The following is a 25,726-nucleotide window of genomic DNA, read 5'->3' on the forward strand; positions in this document are numbered from 1 at the left end:
AACATGCCCTGAAGGATGAAGAGAAGGAATGTACAAATGGGAAAATGAGGCTGAATAGATAGGTGTTGGTTTTACTATAATGGACCTTAAGTAAAGAGCTTAAACTTTTTTTTTTTTTTTTTGGTAGAAGATATAAATTGAAAACAGTTACAGCTAGAGAAGGTGTTGGTGAAATTGTCTTATAGGGCCAGACAGTGAATAATTCATCATCTAGCTTGCAGGCCATGTGGTCTTTGTCTTAACCACTCAGTTCTGCTTTTTATAACACATAGGCTACCACAGACAATATCCAAGTGCTGAGTATGGCTGAGTTCTAATAAAACTTTCTTTATAAAATCTGGTAGTTGGCCTGCAGGTTGTAGTTTTCTGTCCCCTGCCCTCCATGCTCTAGAGAACAACTCTGGTGATAATTAAGAAACAGTCAGGGCGCCTGGGTGGCTCAGTCAGTTCAGTGTCTGACTTTGGCTCAGGTCATGATCTCACAGTTCGTGGGTTCGAGCCTCGCACCGGGCTCTGTGCTGACAGCTAGCCCAGAGCCTGGAGGCTGCTTCATATTCTTTATCTCCCTCTCTCTGATCCTCCCCTGCTGGCACTGTCTCTCTCTGACTCTCAAAAATAAACAAACATTAAAAAATTTAAAAAAAAACAAAAGAAGCAGTCTAGGTGTGAGACAATGAGGGCATAACTCAGACAGTGGGGTGAGGGCTAACTAATGCAGAGGAAATGGTTTTGAGAACCTCTTAGGGAGAGAAATCAACAGAACACTGGGAATGAGTGAATGGTTATTTGAGGGAGGCTGAGAGATACCAGAGAAAACATCAAGGTCTCCACACTGAGTAAATGGGGATGCTATTAATTGATAGAGTGAAACTAGAGCTGGAGGCATTACTTAAATTCTGGCAACACAGGCACCATTACAGAAGGGATTGCTTTCATTTACTGTTTTTTAAGTTTATTTATTTTGAGAGAAAGCATACACATGTGGGAATGAGTGGGAGAGGGGCAAAGAGAGGGGGAGAGAGAATCCAAAGCAGGTTCCACACAGTCAGCATGGAGCCTGACATGGGGCTCGAACTCGTGAATCACGAGATCACGACCCGGAGGTGAAACCAAGAGTTAGATGCTCAATTGACTGAGCCACCCAGGCACCCCCCCCCCCCATTGCATTCTTTTAAGCTGGAGGAGGGGCAATAATTCAGGAGTTCCTAGGAAGAATAGTATGGCAAAGGACTAAGATTTAAGTTTCCAAATCCAGTAAAAGTGTTCTTATTTTGGTTACAATGTAGTAAGCTACTTGTGTTGTATTTTTCCTTGATTGTAACTAAAAACCCTAGCCTGAATATATAAGACAACTCTTGGAGGATTCTGACAAGTAAATAAGAAGAGGTGGGCAGAGTAAGAAAAATCAATACTCAAAGAATGACAATAAAATAGTGGGGGTTTTTTTGGTTTGTTTTTTGTTTTTGTTTTGTTTTGTTTTTGTTTTGTTTTTGGGTTTTCTGTTTGTTTTTTTTTCCCCTTTCCTAATCTCCTGGCTTAGCTTGCCCTGCCTCCTGGAACCACAAATGGAAATGGGTAGAAAAAGCTCCAAGGAAAGGTCCTCTTGTCAGAGGATTGAGTGGAGGGCCTTCCTGTGGGAAAGAGTACTTTTGAGCCTTCTACCCTCCTCAGGAGCACGCTACAAACCTGCAGTGGGGACAGGGACGACAAGCACGGGGCAGCAGTGGCTTCCATGGGTGTTTTGTACGTTCACTGCCTGGCCCCCAGGAAGACAGACTGCATGGAGTGCATCACAGTGTCGAGAGGGTCAAGGCTTGGCTTTGACTAACTGGGCTCCAATCAAGCAAGAGTGCCAGGAAAAGGGGTCCCTGCAAGGCAGGAAAACTGAGGACAAGCACAGAGAGGAGGCACATCAAGAAAGGCTTTTTTATCTTTGTTGTACGGTGTCCAAGCTGCATGTACATTAAACAGGCCAGAATCAACAGAAAAAGATTCTGAGAGACCACTGGTCAGGTCCCAGGCTCTCCCTGGGCCACACACGTGTGGGTGAGACGAGAATAATATTGAAGAGGCTTTAAAAACTATACTGACATCAGAGTCACCACCTTCAGAAGGTGGTTCAGGACTTGAAGTCTGCATCTAACTGGACCGATTGCTGAAATAAAAAAAGTCAATCTTCTCCAGAAGATTTTAACAGAACCCAGAGTATCATAATATTCAAAATGTTCATGACAGAACCCAAAATTACTTGACATTCAAAGAAACAGGATAACTAAACATATTTCAAAGGGCAAAGGCAATTAATTAACAGATCCCAGCCCCAAGGTTCAGATGTTGGGTTTACAGATAAATACTATGATGCAGCTATTATAACTGTTTAAAGTAAAAGACAATACTCTTGAACAGAAAGATACAAGTCCCCCACAAGGAAACTGAAGCTAAAACAAAACAAAATAAAAACAAACAAAAACCAAAAAAGCAAAAATAAAACAAAAATGAAAATTTTACTGGAAGGGCTCAGTTGCTGAATAGAAACGGCAGAGAAGAGTCAATGGACTTGGAAATGGCTCAACAGAAATTATCTAACTTGAACAAGAAAGAAGACAAATTCAAAAGAACATGAGCCAAGCCCCAAGAACTTATGGAACAATAGCAAAAGGCTTAATATTATGTCACTGGGGTTCCAAAAGAGAAAGAGTGTTGCAGAAAATATATTTGAGAAGATAATGCCTGAAAACTTCCAAAATTTGGAGAAGGAAATAAGTTATAAGTTCAAGAAACTCAGTGGACCCAAACAGGATCCTCTTAAAGAAAGCAATGCCCATAAACATCAAAAGACATTGCTGGAAACCAAACATAATATCCCGAAAGCAACCAGAGAAAATTCTACATTATTTACAGGGAAACAATATAAATGACTTTCGACCTCTCACTGAAAACCATGCAGGCCAGAAGACAGTAAAGCGACATTTTTAAAGTACTGAAACAAAAGAACTGTCCATCCAGAATTTAATATCCAGCAAACGTATCCTTCATGGATAAAGGCAAAATAAAGACATTCCAGATGAAGGAAAATGAAGAGAATTCTTCACCACTAGATGTACTTTAAAAGAAATGTGACATCAAATTCTTTAGGATGAATGAAAATGGTAATGGGGAAACTGAGGACCTCCATGAATGAAGAAAGAGCAACAAAGTAATAAATACACGAGCAAATATGATAGACTATTTAAACTTCTTAAATTTTTAAAAATAACTATGACTGTTCAGAGTAAAAATTATGGCATTATCCAATAAGGTTTTTAACATATGCACACATGACACTACATATAAACCACAACATAACGTTACTGAATTTGAAGTGGTTAAAATACCAACTCTAAGTAGACTCTGACAAGTGAGGTATGTATTTTGTAACCCCACAAGCAACCTCTAAAAAATGAGGCCAAGAGAGATAGTAAAAAAGCCAACAAGTAAATTAAATCGGAGCGCTGAGAAACACAGATCCGATTAAAAAGGTCCATTTTAAAGTAGAAATATTTGAGTCCTCAGCTCTGATTATAAAAAGCAAAGGGGCTTCCGTGTATAATGCACCAGTGTCCAGCCCACTTCCCCCTGCCTGAGCCAAAAGACAGAATTACCTGTGAAGTTTTGGGCTTTGAGATGCAGATCATAGAGTTTGTGGATGTAGCGTATATACATCTCTTCCTTGTTCAGTTCAGTCTTATAGAAGTTCTGTAAAAAAGAAAACAAGTATGGATAGTTTCTCAAAAGCCAGGCCTGCAAACTGCTGCCTTTCACTCTGTAGAAGTTCTATGTCTTAAACCAAGACAACGGATGCATTTTTCCATACAAATGTCTTTTTAAAAATTAAGGAGGCCCAGTGTTATATTTTTAATGCAACACCGTCTGTAGTAAATGTTACCTAGCAATTATTGGATAAGCTGTAACTCTTAGGGGCTGTTACTACCATTGATTCACATTTCTTTTGTATCTCTAATACTGTTTTTGTTAGTTTTACTGCCTATTAAACTAAAAAATATTAAAAATGTATAACAAATTAATCTGCTTATTAAATTTGACCATCGATATTCAAAGGATAGCTAATTTCAGATTTCAAACATATTTTGCTCTACAGAAAAAAAAAGTTTTCTAAGGTCTATAGATAAGGATGAATAAAGATGTAAAAGCATTTTTTTCTTCCACTGAGGAATTATGTAAAAGAGGGTAAATGAAATGCTCTTTATTTTTAAGGTATTAGTTGGAGTCCCTACTTGTGTTACAGTTTCGGTATTTCTAGTTTATGTCCAAAACAAAAAGGGATTAATAATAAGAGATCTCAAACTATTATCACAGGGGCACGCTTATTGACAATATTTTGTTTTAAAAAAGTATCTGGCTCATACTAAACTTCTCTAAAAATGTTTTTGCATTACTTATGAAAACTTCAACTTTGACTTACCCGGACACATTATGTTAGCTTTTTAAAGGTATAAGATATAAACATCTTCATGTACTCCTTCAGCGTGCTGTACAAAGTATACTAGTCCTCCCTGAACTTAGTAAACTTGGGAACAGATGGACATGTCATTAGATCCCAGCACAAGTGGCAATCTGTGAGACTAAATGGGGTGCTTTTTGTTAGCAGATCATTGTACATTATGAAATCCCCGTTCAAGCCATCTGAACCACGACCACTATTGTAGACTGATCCTAGCTGGTATGGGGAAGAAGGGAAAATGAGCAGTGATACGCGGATAAATCTGTTGACCTGAAGGAGTGACAGGTTTTCTTTAAGGGGGAAAGACCAGGAATTCTAAACCCTTTGAAATTGATTAGCTAGACAGGGCTCTGGTAATGAACCAAACTAGCCAATGTGGTTGCTTACATTATACTTGGCTTAAAGCCCGAGGACCTTCTGTCAAATGTACTTTCTGTCTACTACCTAATAGGTGTCTATTCTTCAATAGGAGAACTCTTATAACCTTGAGGCATTGACATTTAGTTGAAAGTATCATAAAATTTTTTCCTTCCAGTTTATACCCCTATCCTCCCCCCGTTTCCTCTTGTCTCCTATAGATCTTGGCATTCTTTAAAAAACTAAGTAAATAATGCGATTCGCATCTCTCTTCTAACCCAAACAATTTTAATTAGCAAGAACTGGTGTACCATCAACAGAAGTCTAACAAAAGCACAGCAGGTTTTTTAAATTATTAAGGGATGATTTGCTCTAATAGCTTTCTGGTAAGAAGCAGCTTTCTTTGAGAACAAAATAAGTGATCTCTCTATAAATGAATCATTTTCCTTAAAAAAAAAAAAAGAAGAAGAAATTTCTCCAGTCAGCAGAGAATTTTTCACATATGTCTGGCAAAACTTGTGACACAAAGAACAAAATAATAATTAAATTTCCTAGTATTAGTCATGTCAATGATTACACCATTTTTACCAATTTAACAGTATACTTTAACTTCAATCTTGTGAAGGAAGCCAGAGCTCTCCTGAAGACAATCTGGAAATGATCTTTCCAAAGAGCTGAGAAAAATCTCTAAGAGGAAGTGAGTAGCTGAAGGGAACCATCTTCCTGCTAGAAAGCATCAAGAACTTTCCATATGGACTAGAAGGTAAAAAGATTAGCTTCAAAGATTAGCTTTAGGTACTCTGATAATAAGCATTCTTGTGCTAGTTTGAAATTAGAACAGATTTCAAAATGTTAACATTTTCTACAGAGGCTGTTCTTAGTCAGTGCAAATCCAGCAGGCTAAATTCTCTGTGTCAAGTAAATCCTGCTGGGGCCCCTGATTTTATTAAATCTCTGGCTCGTTCCTACTAGGGGACTACACACATTTTGGGCAGAGTATTCACTCCTTCATCCAAGGGAAATGATCTCTTCTGTTATGCCAATTGAGGACATGAACCTAGAGTCTGTGTGTACCTGTTTACCTCCACACAGAAGACACTGTGGAAGAAGATGGACATGAGGGAAGGAGATTCTTCTGGAGAAAGGGAAAGGTTGTCCTTTGAGGTTATTTATGAGACTTTGTGACCAGTGTTGCAGAAAAGCTGGGGTTAAAGAGACAAGCTAAGAAGACTGAAAGCTTCACTTGGCTCTTCTTCCCAAACACTGATGTGCTGGAAGGGACACAGAAGCAGCTTGGGCTGAGGATTTCGGATGTGGTGGAAGGCTAGCAGCAGCAAACAAGACACTGGGGAACCACATGGAGGCTTAAAAGTAGGGATGACTATGCTGAAGGTTAGAAATGAGAGCTCAGAGGAGAGGTAAGTGGGCTGACCTCAAGCGTCTGACCTAAAGGCCTGAGCTCCCTGTTGGGTCTGATGACAGAAGAAAGCAGTGGAAGAAAGTGCACAACAAGACATGGCCTGAGAGGGGACTCTCGAGTTGCACTATTTTTAGTGACTGATACTTGAAGTGGAGATGTAATACCTGAGTTCAAAGTCAGGAACAAGCAGTGGGTGTGGTAAAGAAGGACACAGGCAGATACGCAGAAGCGAAGGCCGGTGCAGTGAGAAAACAGATGAGGGCAACCGGGAACAAGGCAGTCCTAAGAGAGCGCAAGTCCTGAGCTTCGAAGAAAGTCTTGAGGGGGAATAAACACAACAGAATGGAGAGACTAACGCCAGTGAGGCTAGGACAAGACAGGATGAGAGTGGAGGCAAAAAAAAAAAAAAAAAAAAAAAAAAAAAACCATTTCCAAGGGGCTGGTGAATAGAAAAGAGCCTGGCACGTGAGCGATTCAAACAGTCAGGATAGGAACGTCTGTGCAAGGACTTAGACTAGCTGGTGAGGTTTCGTCCGTTCTGCAACATAATAAAAAGAAGCCATGGAACTCACAAATTTAGAACTGGAGGCGGTCACATATTCCTGTATTTCGAATCTGCAGAAGGCAAACTGCCAAAAGCATCACTATACCCTATATCAAAACATATAAAAAAGAATGTCTCTATGTCTGGATATTCTTTAGCTCTGTGGCAAGAGTACCATCCCATTTAATAGCGAGGAGGATATTTTAATACCTGTAGTTTTCCAGGCCAATTCTGACTTAGCCTGTTTCCCTTATTACATAATATTTAACTTTACTCTTAAAAATGTCATTTGGGTGATAAACTATCCTGTCATTCTACTTATAATTCAAAACTTAACAACAGTGGTATTAGAAACTTAATTTGCAAACAAGCTAGAGAGTGAAAGTTAGCGCGTTAAACACAAACTGCCTTTGGTCACAGAAGAAGAGATGACTAACGCTCATTAAAATGTGGAATGATAAGAAGAAGGACAGGAAGAAACTGTCTACGATAAAGTAAAGAGACCTCTATCTGGGGACACTGTGCCTTTTTCTAGGAAAGCAGCCAGAAACTCCTGAATGGTAAAGCAGGACCACAGGACAACACAGGGTTTCACTCTCTGATCTCACAGTGCCACCGAGGTGCGGTGAGAGCTGCAATGTTCGCAGCTGAAAATTTTCTGGGACTTGATTCAACCTGAAACCTGCTGTGCTTCTTTTGAAAACACTTCTAAACTCTTCTAAGAAACATCCAGAAAAAAACACATTGCAAACTAAGAACAAACAAAACAGCTTTCGATGATAAAACAAACGTTAGGATATAAGGAAAAAAAGGGGAAGGGTTTACTAACCAGTAGGCTAACTGTGCAGCCGATCTTTTTGCCATCTACCTCTCCCATTTTCATGCAGTCCCTAAAAACAAAAAGCAACAGTCAGAACTCAGAACTTCCTTCCTAGGGGCAAACACAGTTTTTTTCTTTTAAGAGGGCTGGGGAAAGTCCTGTCAGAGACCAGAGGCAATTTGCAAGTTGCCGTTGAGTTGCCCCTTGAGACAGAGGCTCTGGGGACCAGGGGAGATGTCCCGTCTTAGGGGAGGTTCAGAGCTCAGACACTTATGAGCACCAGTTTCTGCTGAGAATTTCACTTGCAGATGGACTATGCTCCCTCTCAATAGACAGGGCACCCTAGGAGAGAAATGAGTGGAGATGTGTTCTTATACACCTCCCTCCAGTGGGTTGATAAACAGCTGGAAGCCTGGCCCATCAACAATGAGGATGAGGGTTTCCCTTCATAAAAGAAAAACACCATGCTTTAACAGTTTAGATAATTTAGAAATAAAAAAATTACATCTATGCAAGGTAACAGGGTGCGTTTCCCACACAGCCCATCTTTCAGAAGAAAGCAGCAGGACCGTACAATTCTGTTACACTGTCTTCAGCCTAGAATCGATGGATCTCCTGGTTCTACAGCTTACTCTAAATAACAAAAAAGATTCCTTTACTAAATGAGACTCTGAAAACCTTCTCAATTCACTAGGACTTTGAAAGAACTGTCAACCAAATCAAAAGAGAGGAAAAAGGGGAATCAAATAAAAACTCAGAACCAGCTAGTTAGAAGTCTATTATCGTACTGTGCAAGGTTTTGTGGTCTGACGATCAACTCTTTGAGTGATTAACTCAAGCGGAAAGTTGACTGTATTCTAACTCTTTGATTTTCTAGCTGAGGCACAGTGAATCTGGGAAACATGGGACTCGGCTTACCTGTAATCTAACAACCTCTCCATTAGACGAGTTACAGTGGCAATTAATGAAACGCCACTTTCCCTCCATGTTTCCCGCTCAATTTTCTTTAGTAGACTGGAAAAGAAAGAACCCAGGGCATTTTCAACATTTATTTTTATCAGTCACCATGACAACCATTTTACTTTCATCAGTACCTTAAATGCCTTAGCAACCACTGCAACATCTCACAAGTAGCACGATTTGCAAACAATGTCTTACCTAGGATAGGGACCAAATAGTGGAATTCTAATCCAGGAAGCATTGACAAAGCAAATTGATTTTCAGATTATCCAAGTCATAAAATACGAACACATGCATATAATCATATTTTCAAAGTAGACAGGCCCCTCACAGCTCAAATACATTTCCCCCTAGCTTCTTTCTTACACTGACAGAGGCTTGAGCCTTACCAAAGCAAATAACACTATGAAAAGCGAAAACAGGAGTACCTCTAAGTTTACTTTGAAATAAGATCTTGCTTTAGCCACATAAGAATGTTTTCCTACCTCTCAGTGGAATGCATCTTCATCCAGGCAATTTTACTGCAATGCAACTGCTAGAGGAAAATCCTTGTACAGACGGTATGACGTTTTGCGTTTTTTCCCTTCCCTTCACATTTGCCCACTCAATACATATTGTACTATCTGTGCACTCACTCAACAGTTTCATTCATTTTGTCATTAATCACAGAGGACTGTCTATGTGGTAGTTACAGCAGATCGATGACAAGTACCAAACCTCATCTCTCCTCCTACATTCCCCTAATCTTTAGCACCTTGGAGCACAGGAACTATGCAACACAAAATAATAACAATCAGAATAATTAGGCTCTGTTTGACTTTCACTCCCGCCCCTTGGTAAATTAAGCAGACACTTGGCAAAGCCTTTATGACTAAACTTTCTCCAAAAGATAAAAGTAAGAACATAGGCATGGCAATGTGAGGATCCTTCCTTTCCCCTCTGAATTTAATGATCATTTCTATCTAAAATCTTGTTTCCCTTTCATCTTGGTTTCAGGAATCACTGAGAGAGAAAACATTTCTCATAAGTGCAATCTAAGCCAATCATACATTGTGCTTAGAGGAAAAATAAACGTTAAAGAAAAAAAGCTATTCTGCCAAAGCCTGCTTGCTTTTTCCTTTCTTGCTTCCTTGCTTCCTTCCTTTCCTTCCTTCTCTTCCTCCCTCCCTCCCCTCTCTTCCTTCCTATGGCTATGTTCTCTTTCAATTTTCCTTCCTCCTTCTTGCTATTGCCATTCCAGTGCCCAGCCTTCTGTCTTCTTGTCTCATCTGTTGTCTGTGCATCCCTGTTTTTCTGATTTATTCTGAACTGCTTCCTAGATGAAGTTGGGGGAGGAAGGGAGGGAGAGAAGTAGCATATGAAGGGATGGAGCCTGTCCTGACTAACGCCACAAAAAAACACCCCCTAGTTTGTTTAAAATGTGTTTTCTTTAAAAAAAGAAAAAAAACAACCCCTGAACAGCACCTGTTTTGAGCTTAAATGCCAAATTGGTATTGAACCAAGCACTCAAATGAATGCCAAAGTAATGCAGGATGATGTAGAAATTTCCCCAAGTGACAGCCCACACCTCATATACTTTACAGGCTGAAAAACAAAGAACTCAAGTTAAGTAATAATTCTAAAAATACATGGAGACTTCTTTTGTGGGCATGAATTTCATTAATTTGCACAGCTTTCTGATGCAGGGAGAACTCAGAGCTACATAACCGTCTTATAAGAAGAGGCACAGCCCTGCAGAAGCCACTTCCTTGGCTAATTCCACATCCAAAGGTTGGGACCAAGTCCAGAACCCAATACATCTGCAGCCAGCCTTGTTCTTTCCATCCGGAAGCTTGTTCTCCCAGTTTACCTGATACAAACTGAGAGGGGTCACCTATCAGCAAGAAGACACCCATCTTTCTAGGTAACTTGGGTGAGACTGGGTGTTTTTATTTGGTCTATAATCATGCACACGGCCCCATGATGAGTACACAGAGAAGTCCTTTGATAACAGTGAAGGGTGATTTCTTATTGCTAATTGATAGGCAACGGGCCTTCATGACACTGGAGAGCAGGATAGACTACAATCCTGTAGGATGACATTATGTTCAACACATGAAAGAACATCACGGAGGTAGGATTTGACCCTAAATCTACTTCTCTATCATAATGCAATGGTATGGAGGTCAGCACGCCTCCATAGAACAGCTGTGTCTGTCCATGCTCCTCTTAATCCAAAGAGTTAGATAACTAAAATATGTATTGCATAGCTAATGCTCTATCTCTAACCTAAAATTAAATTTGTCATCACTAAATAAAAACCCTGCAAGACGTCTTTGAAGTCTTATTTAATTATGTAAAGCAACATATGAGGAAGAAGCAAGAGGGACAGTATCTCTTCTGGAAAGCACCCTACTGTGCTCTCCTACAGCAGAGTCACTGCAGAGCCCCCAGTCCCAGAAGAATACCCGGCACAGGGAGGTGCTTGATAAATCCAACCCAACGGGTGAACAAAGTAGAGTCAGGGGAATTAAAATTTAGTTCTGATACTCTATTCGGGATATATTACTATTGGTAACTATGCCCTACAATTTCAGCATCATCAAAACTAATAAATCCTGACTCCTACTTCTTTCAAAAAGATGGAGTATGGGTAAATGAAGATAATGTTAGGGGTTGGGGAAAGGTGAAGTGAGCTCTTGGGAAGGAAGCTGCTACACAAAGTTCAAGTCTCCTTCTAAGGAGGCTATTTGGACAACTACTACATTTTAAGGAAGCAGTGAGCTACTTGTAGCTTCCGAGCAGATTTTAAGAAGTTTTAGATATGAATTACAGAGAGCAAATGAGAGTCTGTACCATAATGGTGTGTATTCCTAATTCATAACATGTGCAGTGACTCATGGTGCTTATACTAATTCATTGGGATTTCTATTGCCAAAAAAGCATTTTATTGTTTCCTGAAATACAGCTAGATTTTCACTTTCTTTTTTGAGCTCAGGTGGTAATGATATTTAATTATTACTTTTAGGTTTTATTTAATCCCAATATTCTGATTATAAAGGCATGAAAGAAAAATATTTATAGTAACACTTCTAATAATGTGCTAAAAATCACAAAAGAAAAATAATCTCTATTGAATGAATCAGGCACCTTAAAACAGTCCTAACTGTAGAGACTTAATATATTAATTACTGGTTTGATTTTAACGTCAAGGTACATCTTCTATTTCAAAGCTACATTTATACACAAGCAATCCAAATTGCATGCTATAGGCCTTTATTAAAGTAGCTAAGAGGCACTATACAATGATGTATTTATTAATCTTGTGAATTTATTATAAATAATTAATCACAAATCTCAAGAGATTCATTTCACTGAGTGCTTTCTCATTTTAGTTCTTTGTTCAAACCAAGGACTAGTAACTGAAATGAGAGCGGTTTTCAAAGGCAATTTATTACATTGGATGAGGTTTTAATCAGAATTCTCACTAAACTCCAGCTGTCATGAAATAGAGACGCTTTGTACACTAGAATGAACGAGGGCTTGGTGAATAATTACTAAAAGTTCCAGTTTAATTACAGTATCAGAAGAAAATGGTTTTGTTTAGGATTCAGCACAAATAATTTATTTTATCATCACATCCTAGGAAATCTGTATACCCCTTCTTGGCTTTTTCTTTGAACATAATTTTCTTAAAAGCTTCGGGGATGATTTTCAATCAGGCAAGTTGAAATCTATCAGTCACTAGTAATACTTTCTAAACCTGTATACTAATATATCTACTTTTCTAAATTAATGACCATAAAATGAATTACACAACTTTCAATTTGGCTATCAGTTTTAAAACATTAATTTTTTTTAAAAAGTAGGCTTCATGCTTAGTGCAGGGACCAATGTGGGGCTTGAACTCACAACCCTGAGATCAAGACCTGGGCTAAAATCAAGAGTTGGACGCTTAACCACCCGAGCCACCTATGTGCCCCCAAAACATTAATAGTTTTACAGGACACTTGGGCACAAATACAAGTAAGAGTATATATTGTACTAGAAAAGGTATTGCTGAATTATTTTTGTACTTCTGAAAGAGCTGCAGACATTTTTCAAGAACAATGAGGTAGTCCTTCCTTCAAAGAGAAGCACTTTATCAATATCCTAGGAATGAAAATGACTGCGATCCACAGAAAATGTAGAGAAACCAAGTATTAGAATTAAAACCCGAAAATACTAAAACAACCGCACATATCCTCTCTGGCCATCTCACACAGCGGATGAAACATTTGTATAGACAATTCATCCTGCATCGTGGTCACAATCTGTGGTTAAGAACAACCTCCAAGTCCCCTTATAGTGCTCCGGTGTTGTTTTAGCTTTCATTCAAATCCAAATCAGAGAATTTTCTAAAAATGACATACTTCTGTGATATTCTAATAAGAAACATTTAGAAAGCAATTAATAATGCTGAGTGAGCCATCGGTATTGATGAATTAAATCAAGTATTGAAAAACATGCCAACTACATTAGTTTCCCCAACAAATCTGCCAAGGAGATCTTGCATTGGACAGCACTGCACACGAACACGAGAATCACAGCATTTCCCACGCCTCTTCCTGCTCCCCCCCTCCCCAACTAACCCAATTTTAACCCCACGTAAAATCATTATCTTGCAGCCCGGCTTTAATTCTTGGGCTTGAAAAGAGTGAGATTTGTTATATAACACATGTGACCTGACCTAATGAGAGATTAAAATAAGGAGACGTGTCTAATCATCAACATAATAAAATCCATTCGCCAGAGTTTGGCAATTATCCTTTATTTCACACTCCACAAAGACAAAGCACTCCTGTGAGACCCAAGCTGTCTTTGTAGCTCTCAGCCGCTTAGCATGGACACCAAATCCTCTGGATGGAATCAACTTGAGACAAACATATTACTCACATACTGTTGAAGAGCTCACGGTAGGTTTCATCACCTTTGCCTTCCGACATCAGGCTATCCAGCTTGTCAATTAGCTTGGCTTCCACCTGAAACACACCCAAACATTACTCCCTTTCTTTCCCTTCACAGAGTGGGATTTCTAGGCAAACTGAAACATAGTCAATGTCTGCAAGAGAAAAAGCCGCAGCAAATTTTGTGAAAGCAACATTATCATAAGCTGTGGTTAATAGGAGACACCCCCTTGGAATTCAAGGGGGCTAATTTAGATGGAGCAACGTGACTTCAAACGCCCGGCAGGATAGCGTTTGCTGCCACCAGAGACATCTATCTATTTGTTGACTCAAACACGAATGCTTGCAGCCCAGCTTAAACATGTGAATTTTTTTAAGAGCTATGAAAGCTGGCAAATCCTACTTATTTATTTATTTAAAAAATCATTATATGTGTAAGAACATTAGCAAAGTAACATACCCACAGACATTAATTTAAATCTTTGATGTGTTTCATATCTATTTTCTTTCTCAAAACAGTTCGAGGTTGCCCTAAATCTTTGCTCAAGATGAGAACTTGCCTTATCCATGTACAGATGGTAGAGCCATAGAAATATTCTAACTCAGCAACAAGCTCCATGAGAGGGAAAGGACATATTTCCTGAAAAACTGTAGTCAAAACATTTATATCTTCGAGAATGTAAATCCTTTGGACCTTGAATATCAGGAAAGCAGAAATAGCCCCTTCATCTGAGGCAGCAGAGGCAAAAAATGAAACACCCCACCATGGCCAGAGAGAGGTAAGCAATGACAGATTGGGAGGGATATTAGACATTGTCAAAGGACTAAGCTCAGTTATTCCTTTCAATCAAATTCCAATAAGGGTATGAAGACAAAAGGTAAGGACAGTGCCTCCTCTGCCCCTCACACCAGTACAATTTTAAAGTAGCTTTTCACTCACGGGTTAGCTTTCTGGAAGAGAAATGTGGATATGGTTACAGATGAAAGCCACGTGTCTGGCAGTGGGAGGGTCCTGTGTATGCATTCAGCTTGCTCAGATTGTTGACAATCCTTTCTAAAATTTGAGAGAGGCTTCATAGGGAGAAGCCAGATCCTTCACACAGGTGAGTGCATTCAAATCAGTGTGGTGACGGTGCAGACAGAAAGAAGGTCTACTGTCTCCAACCCGGGTGATCTGGCATGGCAAAGGCAGCGGATTTCTTATGTGATCTGGTTTTGTAATACAAACATCTCTTGTTTCAAAAACTGGAGCAGAACTAGCAGAACCTATGTCAATGAGAAATGACAGTCTCATCCTTCCAGGATCTCCTTTGCAAGAATTTCTGCTGCTCTCCCATTTAATTCTCAATGCTTCAAGCAAAAACCAATAAAACATATTGTGCATCAAATGGTCAAAACTAAGCCCTTCACCAAATGCAATGTGTGAACCACTGAGAGGTCAATGATTTTAAGAATCATGAACCTTCTGATTCCTCTGTGTTGTGGCTGACTGTGAACAGAGTCTCTGCCAGCTCTTAGAAAGAGACTTGGAAATCACAGAATTGTTCAGATGAAAGGGAATTTAGGGCTTCTGCAGAAGCTCAGGGGAACATGAGACTGGAAAGGTGACCAAGGTCAGATGGACGAGAGAAGGCGGCCAGGCTGGAATCTAGGTGCCTTGACAGTCTGTTCGATACTTATTTCCCAACTCAGAGTTGAATCTGGTAGCTCAGAGATGTTCAAACAGGACTGAAACTCTTCCAACTGTTCTGAGAAGCTCATCCGCCTACCTGTTTAAAATTGCCGCTCCGCCTCTGCTCCCAGTCCATCATGTCATGAAAAATAGGAATCATGACATTGCGGAGATCTGGCTGTGGTATCAAGGTCACTTCTAGGAAAGGGCCAATCAAGGCAGGGATAAAATGAAGCTTGTGCTCTCCTAAAGTGAATAAAACATTTGAGTTTCAGTATATCAATCTTAAGAATATTTCAGAAAATTCATATTATTAAATTTATTTAAAATGATTGCCACGAGTATATTCAATTAGAGTTGTCTCTCCAGGCAAAGAAATACGTCCCTAAGCAGATATACAAACAGTAAATTTCCATATGTTGATTAATATTTCTCCATCATTTTTCATTAAAAAACTAGGGATTTACTTTTTCACAGTTAAAAAAAAAGCTGTAAGATGCCATTAAAAATTACACCACAAATTAAAACTGATGAATTAAAATGACACCAAAAGTTAAATCATCAAGAACTGGCTATGTACACTATTCTCTAGTCATGCATTAAATTTTTTATGTCATCACTAAAAATGAGGGTAAGGAAGGATGACAGGCTAAGTTTCTCAATATAATTAATTGAAAAAGCAAGGTATGGGGTGCCTAGGTGGCTCAATTGGTTAAGTGTCCAACTTCAACTCAGGGCATGATCTCAGGTCTCTTGAATTTGAGCCCTGCATCCGGCTCTGTGCTGAAGCTCAGGAGTCTGCCTCGGATTCTGTCTCTGTCTCTCTCCCTCAAAAATAAACGAATGTTAAAAAAATTTTTTAAAAATAAAAAGCAAGTTAAAATGCGTATGGATGGGTACTTCCTTCATTAAAAATAAGATATATATGTGTGTGTGTGTACGTATATATGTATATAGTGTGTGTGTGTGTGTGTGTGTGTGTGTGTATAGTAGCCCAGAAGATTTATCCCCTAATGTTAACTACAAAGATTATCTCTGGGTGGTTAAAATTATAGGCGATTTTTATATAGGAAAAAAAAGTGGTCCCTGCATCATATAATTTTTATGTTTTTAAAGATAATAAACACACAGCCTAAAAAAAAACTAAATGGAAGTCAAAAAAAGAGAATGTAACATTTTTTTAAAAAGATTACAATATAACAACAGTGAACTCAAAATGGTATAATTACCAAAGTAAAAAAGGTATGATACTGATACTTCCTAGGAGAAGAAGGGGGAGGGTGGGCTAGACACAGATGATTTCATCTAGCAAATGAGTGCTGAGTTCAGTTCATTACACTAATCATCTATGTTAAATCTCAAAGTTTTACTTTGATAATAAGCACTAACTTTTAGCATCTGAAGAATGTGACACTGAAAGCCTCCCTTTAAAGCCCACAGAACAGGTTGGGAAGCTGAGCAGAAGAGAGCTGGCTTCATGCAAGGAGACAGTTTCCCCTTATCCTTTTCAACCTTTGGTCTTTTGTTATGCAAGGGTCAAACATACACAAAATCACACCATTCAGAGTTACTTGCACATTTTGGAGTTACATACCTTTGCATTAATTATCAATTTCTCTGTTTTGTTTTCTGTACTAGAAGGCATGAGTATGGGAGAAGAGCTTGGATATATATAAATCCAGGGTGCACATATGGAGTTTAAATTTATATTGACTTTAGAGGGTTTTTTCAAAGAAAATGAAAAGAAACATTTGAAGATTGGGGGGGGGCGAGGACAGATGAGATCTGAGACAGGCAAACCCAAGCTGGTGTTTGTAAAGTCACTGTGTTTTGTGACTGGAAGGTGCCTAGAGACAGTTCAGCAATCTTCACCATGTGGCTCCCCATCCCTTTCCCTCCGTGCAATGAGACATTAGCAGGAGACAAGGCGCAGCCCCAGTCTATGTGAAAATCCCTTTCCTTTCCAACACTGAAGCCACATAGTCTTTCCCTCTCTCTTTGAGGTTTCATTAAAAGTAATTTGTTTATCACCATCTCTTAATTACTTATTCATACCCATGATGTATGTGTGAGGAATAAACTTGGCTCATAAGTAAGCCAAGTGTGAGGAATAAACTTTAGCTCTCCTACCTTTCTTTGTGACCCAGGTACAATTTTATCTTTCCCAAGGGACTCCTTAGTTCTCCTCATCCAAGCAAGAACACCTCTTTCTTATTCATCAGAAGAAACTTCCTCATTAATCTACCCTTGTATACTTTCCTCCAAAAGAATGAGTCCTTTCAAGACTGAACAAGCCCACTGTGGCAGAATCCCTAGTGCTTGTCCCTGTATCTCCCTCATCCTCCCCACATACACATTTCAAGCAGGAAACCAGCAGCCAGCTTTTGGGATTGCTTTTCTCGGTTATTTTTATCAGGGCAGAAAGCAGAAGCAACCTGAACTCAAAAACTCGTACTGTCATTTGGAAAAGCCTAACCCACTCAATGCTTATTCAAGATATTCTGGCAAAAAAAGGGGAAGAGAGAGAGACGGGCAAGGAGACTTCGGACCCATCCTGAGATTAGCAGGCCTTAACCCATTCCAGGACTCTGCCCATAGGGGATGGCCTCAGACTTTCCAGGTCTACCACGGATGCTACCCCCACAACGCCATGGACTGAAGGAGCCATGTACGCTTTATGTAACCAATAACCAGGAGGGCCTCCCCACGGCTTTGAGACCATGTAAGACACCAAATCTTTGCACTGCCTTTGGGTATGCATGGAGGCGGGGTGATAGAATTGGCAGGAAAGACAAAGTAAAACTGAATTCCCTGCCAGCGCGAATAGTCCTCCCTTGCCTGATGAAATGAGATTCAGAGCTGCTACGTTATGATCCTTGTTTTTAAGCTTTCCTGGGCCTGGCATCCTTTGGCCCCCTCTAATCAAGAATAATGTTAACATTCACTTATTTTATTTATCACTGTTTGCCTGAGTATTTTTGAACCTCCTTAAAAAAAATCTATTTATAGACATTTTACAACCTGATTTTCTTCTTAAAAAAATTTTTTTTACTACGCATTGTTTGGTGACAGATGATGACCACATTTATCCTGGGGAGCACTGACTGAGTAATGTACAGAACTTCTGTACACTTGAACTATGTTGTACACTTGAAGTTAATTTAACTGCATGTTAATTATACCTCAATAAAACATTTTTTACTATGAAAAATGTTACACGTACAAAAAATTATAAAGAATAGTAAAGCAAATCCCCACATACCCATCATCTAGCTTCAACAATTACCTACATTTTAAAAAAGTTTTTTCTTAACATTTATTTATTTTTGAGAGATGGAGAGAGACAGAGCATGAGTGGGGGAGGGGCAGAGAGAGGGAGACACAGAATCTGAAGCAGGCTCCAGGGTCTGAGCTGTCAGCACAGAGCCCAATGTGGGGCTCAAACCATGAACTATGAGACCATGAGCTGAACTCTTAACTGACTGAGCCACGCAGGTGCCCCATATAATTATCTACATTTTTGCCAATCCTGTTTCATCTACCACCCCACCTATTTTCCCCCCTCTAGGGTACTTTAAAGCAAGTCTGAGATATCATATTATTCTATTTGTATGCAAATCAGTAAGCATCTTTAACATAGGACATTATTTACAAACCCACACACACAGAGAATTACAATGCCTTTACCACATCTAACAAAGGCAAACAATAATTCCTTAATCTAAAACTCAGCCTATATTAAAATTCTGATTGTCCTAAAACATGTCATTTACAGTTGGTTTATTTTAATCACAATCCAAACTAAGTCCACACTGTGTATTTTGTAGCGTGATTTTCTACTGACAGTAGACAGGCCACACCTATACATTTAAATTATTATACAGGAATGCATGAAAGATAACCTTATTTGCTGAAAACATAGTTTGGGAACACAGACCCTGTGCAAACCTGAACAGGCTGTCCACTACAGAAAACCTAATTCTTCCCTGATCAGCAAAGCAAAATTTTGCACTAAGTATGACAACAGCAAAATAAACATTATTTAAATGATTTCTTTTTAAACTGAAGATTTAGTATACTTTCCCCATCTCTAATTGTCAGCCACATGGTCTTGTTTCGAAGTATTCAGGGCATCTGTTACTTGGGCTGCTGGAGTTTTATATTTATGGGCACAGAACAGCCTGTTAGGGAAGTATTGATTTTTCTACAGCAGTTACAAGACGCTGTGTTTGCAAATGTGGAAAAAAGAGCCCACTTCATATTTAGTAAGAATGTTAGTTCAACTAAAAATAGCAAGAAAAAACTTAACCTTGAAGCATGATGAATGCCAAAGGTGGGACACGGTAGTCAAGACTAGCCTCTTTTTTTGTAGACTGTTCTTGTTAAGTATAGTGCTAATGTATAAAATTTGGCGGGGGGGGGGGGATTTTACACCTTTCCCCTACGCTTGACAGAACATTTTCAGTCCTTCCACTAGGAAATGAAAATACTGAGATGTGATACATTTAAGAAAAGGTATTCACTTTTCACTACTTGGTCTTTACTCTTCAACAGTAAATTATTTTATCAAAACCACAAGGAAATACCATCTCACACCAGTTAGGATGGCTATTCTCAAAGAGAGAGAAAGAGAAAGAGAGAAGAGAACAAGTACTGGCAAGGATGTGGAGACACTGGAACCCTTATGTGGTGTTAGTGGGGATATAACATGGTACAGTCACTGCAGAATACGGTATGGTAGTTCCTCAAAAAAACTAAACATATAATTGTTATATGATCCATTGTTCATAGGTAAATCTAGGGGATACAATGATCAGATTCAAAAATTGTACAACTTTGTGCTTAAAAGCAGACAAAATTACATGTGCCCTTTATTCCTTGTCCTCAACAAAATGGAAAAGCCAACTTGCTTCTAGTATATGAAAGAGCTTCCACACTTCTAGGTAAATACTAATGACCAAAATCTGATTTAAAAATATTGTTCAGGGGCACCTGGGTGGCTCAGGTGGTGAAGCATCTGACTCTTGATTTCAGCTCAGGTCATGATCCCAGGGTCATGGGAAAAAGCTCCCCATCAGGCTCCATGTTGAACATGAGGCCTGCTTAAGATTCTCTCTCCTTCTCCCTCTATCTCTCTCCCTCTCTAAAATAATTTTATTTTATTTTTTTTAATGTTTTTTATTTATTTCTGAGAGAGAGAGAGTGTGTGAGCGGGGGGGGGGTGGGGGGTGTCAGAGGGAGAGGGAGACACAGAATCCGAAATAGGCTCCAGGCTCTGAGCTGGCTGTCAGCACAGAGCCCGATGCGGGGCTCGAACCCAAGAACCATGAGATTGTGACCTGAGCCAAAGTCAGACGCTTAACCGACTGAACCACTCAGGTGTCCCTTGCTGAACAATTTTTTAAAATTATTTTAGAGAGGGGCACCTGGGTGGCTCAGTCGGTTAAGCGTCCGACTTTGGCTCAGGTCACGACCTCACGGTTTGTGGGTTCGAGCCCCGTATGGGGCTCTGTGCTGACTGGGAGCTCAGAGCCTGGAGCCTGCTTTGGATTCTGTATCTCCCTCTCTCTCTGACCCTCCCCTACTCACACTGTCTCTGTCTCTCTCACAAATAAATTTAAAAAACATTAAAAAATTTTTTTAAAATTGTTCAGTTAAATTTTGTTTCTGTGTTAGACTAACTGGGTAGTTTCAAATGGCAAAAAAGGTATTACTCTGAGTATTATTTCCTCTCTGCAATTTATTTTCTCAAAGTTAGTGTTTTTTATATTAAAAACTATTGAAGATCTTGATTTATGAAATCACAAAGCTTACTTGCTTTACTGAAACGTGGTGATTGGTTTTTATCCAAAACTTTCTTGTCCCAGAGAAACTGGATAAAAGGTTTAAAATGTAACATTTTAAAACTAAGCTCTCTACAAACACGGATCATTTTTTCTTATATCTCCCCAAATAACTTGCAGATAGCCAGTGCTTTATGAGTTATATTAAATTGAATTTGTTGGCCTGTTTCATTGAGAAATGCACATCTATAATTATCTGAATAAAATCTTCTTTAGCATTCTAAACAGTCAATGTGACATATTCATGAAACCAAATTATAATAAATATATTTTCATATTCCTAAGTAACAAGCTGACTTAAGGCCTTTAAGGGGTGTTAAAATAGTACTCTGAATCCTTAATTTTTCTTATCATTTTGTAAAAATTCATGTTGCAAGAGAGGCTTTAACACTTCTGAACATTTCCCAATTCTAGTTTTTGAACAAAGGTGACCTTTAGAATTCACCTTATGTTTTGGAAGTCTCAGAAAAGTCAGGACACAACTCTAGGGAAATAATGCAAAAACCAAGGAACGACGTGTAAATTTACACTCATCCTGTATTTGAACTATGTCCTGCTGGGAATTCGCATTGAGTATAATGAGCCTTTTCTAACAGATTGCTAGAACCAAGCTAGAGCTAGTCTTTAGGGCTGGGAAAACGAATAAAGAGGACAGTATCTAAAGCAGTGCTTTTCAATCCTGAGTCAAGAATCATCTGGGGAACCTGTTAAAACTCAGTTATGTCCACTCTCAGTGATTCTCTTTCAGTAGGTCTGAGGTGGAACCAGATCGTTTGCATTTCTCACAAGCTCCCAGAGACGCTGCTGGGCTCCTGGTCCATTTGAGTACCAATGTTCTAAAGACTACTGACATGATCACGTGGTGGGGGTATCAATATGTTGCAGAGATTTTCCACAGTGTCTAGATCTTTGAGAGAAACAAAGAAATAATTTAACATAAAAACCAGAGATGTTGAAATATTTTTGGTTTAAGGGCAAATAGCTGGGAAAAGTTTATCAAGTATATGATGACATCTTTAGGGAGACTAAAGGCACCAGCTTTATTTAACAAGCCAGCCATGCTCCTAAGTGCATAGCTACCCCTGGCTTGAGCAAAGATTTAGGTGGAAACAACCACATAACCATTGGCAAAGCTAATATTCATCTAGAAGGGGAAACCTGCCATGTTTTCTAACATTCTGGTAACTCAAATGAATCTGTCCTGGTTTTATCATTTGAGCTCTGACAAGGGTTTAATCAACCACAATAGCATTCCAATGCAGCATTCTTTGGAAAACATCTTGTTAAATTAATGCCACATGCAATATGGGCACCACAGGGCTTTGATCCGCTTTTGAAAAACACAACAAAGAATTAAGAAAACATAAAGACTGAGAGGAGTACTTCTCAAATAAGACAAACTGATGCTAATTTTGAGCGGAATCTAAAGATACATCACAGACTTCTAGTTGGCCTTAGACAGGTGGAGATTGCTTTCAAGATGCTAACTCACTTATTTGCTGAAATTACCAGCAAGCACTGAACAGGGGGTTCAATTATATGTAAGAAGGCTTCCTCAAATTGCTATGAATATTGCTATGTATATATGCAGATCCTGGTCAAAAATCATTCTGTCACATGAATTCAAGTAAAATGATAATGGTTCTATTTTCATTTACAGAAAACAAATCCTGCCATTTCCAAGCTGTGCTTGGATAAGCCCAAGAGAAAGATACTTTTAGATCATTATATATTCAATTCAAATAGGCCCATCATTTTAATGAATCACAAGAAGTTTACAATGCAGTAATAGTAAATGAATACTATAAACTTGCACAGCTAGCATACAAAATTAAATAAGTTGGATCTCTATAAAGAAATCCTATGCCAATGAGATTGTAAAACAATTTATTTTCCAAATATTATTCTTTTTCCATGGTACCAGGTCTGGGTCATCAATTTACTGCAGTAATATGCTCTATCTGCTGTGTCAGATTAACAAAACGGAATCTAATAGTTTCTTAGCAACTGCAGTTGCTTTAAAATCCTTTGGCTATAGTCTTTATGATATAGATCCGTGCTGTCAAGCTTTTAGGAGTACTGATGCACAAGCCAATGCTTCGTCAAGTTAATTCTAAATTTGTTATAATTCACAGCCTCAATTCATAGTTTTAGAAATTTTGAGTTGTTACAATCCCAAATTCTGAAAGATTAGCTCATTACTAAAAATGTGTGTATTGGAGCATTGGTAGATTATAAAATTCATCGTTCATGAATAATGAAACACACAAAGGTAAGTTGATTTTTCAGACAGATACCAATTTTAAAAGTTAGTTATAACCATATTCAATGCCAAAATTTGGGTTACTTTCTATGATAACTATTGATTTAGACACTTGGTTTTAAATGCTGTCATTGGTAAACTGTCCTTCGTTTGTACCCTTAAAAGTACAATGATCAACTACAATGGGGGTGGCTTCTCTTTCCATTACTTACCTAGGTTTTGCCACATGCTGAAAATTTCACAACCCATTGTGACACGCATGTCACCATACCTGAAATAAAACAAAAAGCAAATCTGATACAAAGCCTTCAGGACAAAAAGCATTCGTGTCTCTTTAGGATATAAACTATAATTTTTTTAATCAAATACTTTCTGAGTAGTTCTCTACTTGTTTTCTTTTAATTAAAAAATTTTTTTCGTGTGTGTGGGAGGGTGCAAGTGGGAGATGGCAGAGAGAGGGGTACAGAGGATATGAAGCAGACTCTTCACTGACAGGCTGACAGCAGTGAGCCTGATGTGGGGCTTGAGCTCACAGACTATGAAATCATGACCTGAGCCAAAGTTGGGCACTCAACTGACTGAGCCATCCAGGTGCCCCAGGATATAAACTAACATTTGAATTAAAAGACACTATGTTTGGGGTGCCTGCCTGGCTCAGCTGGTGGAGCATGTGATTCTGATCTCGGAGTTGTGAGTTCAAGACCCATGCTGTGTGTGGAGATTACTTAAAATATCAAATCTTAAAAAATAAAATAAGAATAAAAGACACTATGCTTTTTGTTTGTTTAAAAGTTTGTTTATTTTGAGGGAGAAAGTGAGAGAGAAGGTATGTGAGCAGGGGAGGGGCAGAGAGAGAGGGAGAGAGAGAGAATCCCAAGTAGGCTCCACACTGCTAGTCATTCAAACCCACAAAATGTGAGATCATGACCTGAGCTGAAATCAAAAGTCAGACACTTAACTGACTGAGCCACTCAGGTTCCCCAAAGACACTATGTTTTTAATTAAAGATGTTTACTATAGGTGTCGTAATGCTTCTAATGCAAACCCTTGTATAAATCTTTTAATAAAACAGATCTGTCCCCTAATTTATTTGATTCTTTTTCAATTTATTTTATTTTTTCCCACTTTATTACTGTTTTAATAAATATTTAAGGTAAATGTCGTCATTATTTTGAACCAACGGTTTTCTTGATTTCATGTATATTTTTAGATGACATTTGTTTCACTTATATCTTTTTTTTTTTTTTATTAATTTAAATCCAAGTTGGTTAACCTATAGTGTAATGATGATTCCAGGAACAGAATTTAGTGACTCATCACTGACATATAACACCGAGTACTTATCCTAACAAGCATCCTCCTTAATGCCCCTCTCCCACTTAACCTATTCCCCCTCCCCCCAAAGCCCCACAACCAACTCTGTTTGTTCTCTGTATTTAAGAGTCTCTTATGGTCTGTGTCCCACCCTATGTTTATATTATTTTTGCTTCCCTTCCCTTATGTTCATCTGTTTCATAGCTTAAGTTCCACGTGAGTGAAATCATATATTTGTCTTTGACTTATTTTGCTTAGAATATACTCTAGTTCCATCCATGTTGTTGCAAAGGGCAAGATTTCATTCTTTCTGATCACCAAGTAAAATTCCATTGTATATATACACCACACCTTCTTTATTCATTCATCAGTCAATAAAATTTGGGTTCTTTCCATCCTTTGGCTATTGTCGATAGTGTTGCTATAAACAATGGGGTGCATCTGTGCCTTCAAATCAGCATTTTTGTATCCTTTGGATAAATACCTAGTATTTGATTCTATAGTATCTGATTCCTGAAAGCCTGAGGACAGTAAATAAGTTCAAAATTTCCAGAAAAGACTGCTTCTTTTCTTCTTGTTCGTTGCCTCTCCATTGTTGTTTCCAGTTGTGGATATGATTTAAGAATCATTTGAACTAAAATGAACTCAAAGGACCCCCTTGAAAGACACAACATTTCATTTGCCTCATAATCCCACCCAGCAATATACTACTACTTACTTTTCTAACACCTTTTTCTTTTTGGAAGGTGTGAACATCTCTAATTGCAGACACAACTGGTTTATAAAAATGACTGCGAGGTAAAAGTAGGAATCCCAAATCTAGAACGAGAACAAAATATTTAAATGCTATAGTGTTACAAAAATATCTACAGGTTAGGTGACATTATATCTTGGCTTTGCTTCAACGCTGGTAAAGAATGGGGGCACAGCTGACATAAGATTGGCCCTGTGTTGAAACTGGATATGGGTATCTGGGGGTTCATTACACTACTCTCTACTTTCATATATGCTTGAAATTTGCTATAACAAAGAAGTAAAGCAAATAAATACTATCTATTTATATACTGTGCCAATGCTGTATCCTAGGTTTCATAAGCTCTTTGGTAT

The 25,726-nt window shown here is 38.6% G+C and overlaps 1 protein-coding gene across 2 annotated transcripts in view; it reads right to left on the reverse strand.

The window, feature by feature from the left end:
- Positions 1-25,726, reverse strand: part of DOCK4 (dedicator of cytokinesis 4) — a 422,569-nt gene that overhangs the window by 44,497 nt on the left and 352,346 nt on the right. Inside the window, exons 29-36 of one of the 2 annotated variants that reach the window (XM_039256913.1) lie at positions 25,338-25,438; positions 23,518-23,576; positions 15,297-15,445; positions 13,517-13,602; positions 8,801-8,827; positions 8,561-8,656; positions 7,652-7,712; positions 3,642-3,735 (exon numbers count right to left, since the gene is read on the reverse strand). In XM_039256913.1, coding sequence (XP_039112844.1) covers positions 3,642-3,735; positions 7,652-7,712; positions 8,561-8,656; positions 8,801-8,827; positions 13,517-13,602; positions 15,297-15,445; positions 23,518-23,576; positions 25,338-25,438 — 673 coding nt within the window. The remainder of the gene's footprint in view (positions 1-3,641; positions 3,736-7,651; positions 7,713-8,560; positions 8,657-8,800; positions 8,828-13,516; positions 13,603-15,296; positions 15,446-23,517; positions 23,577-25,337; positions 25,439-25,726) is intronic. The other variant, XM_039256914.1, reaches the window with a different exon arrangement.

Source organism: Hyaena hyaena, unplaced genomic scaffold, assembly GCF_003009895.1.
Source record: "Hyaena hyaena isolate Hyena2069 unplaced genomic scaffold, ASM300989v1 scaffold_594, whole genome shotgun sequence".
Classification (NCBI taxonomy): Eukaryota; Metazoa; Chordata; class Mammalia; order Carnivora; family Hyaenidae; genus Hyaena; species Hyaena hyaena.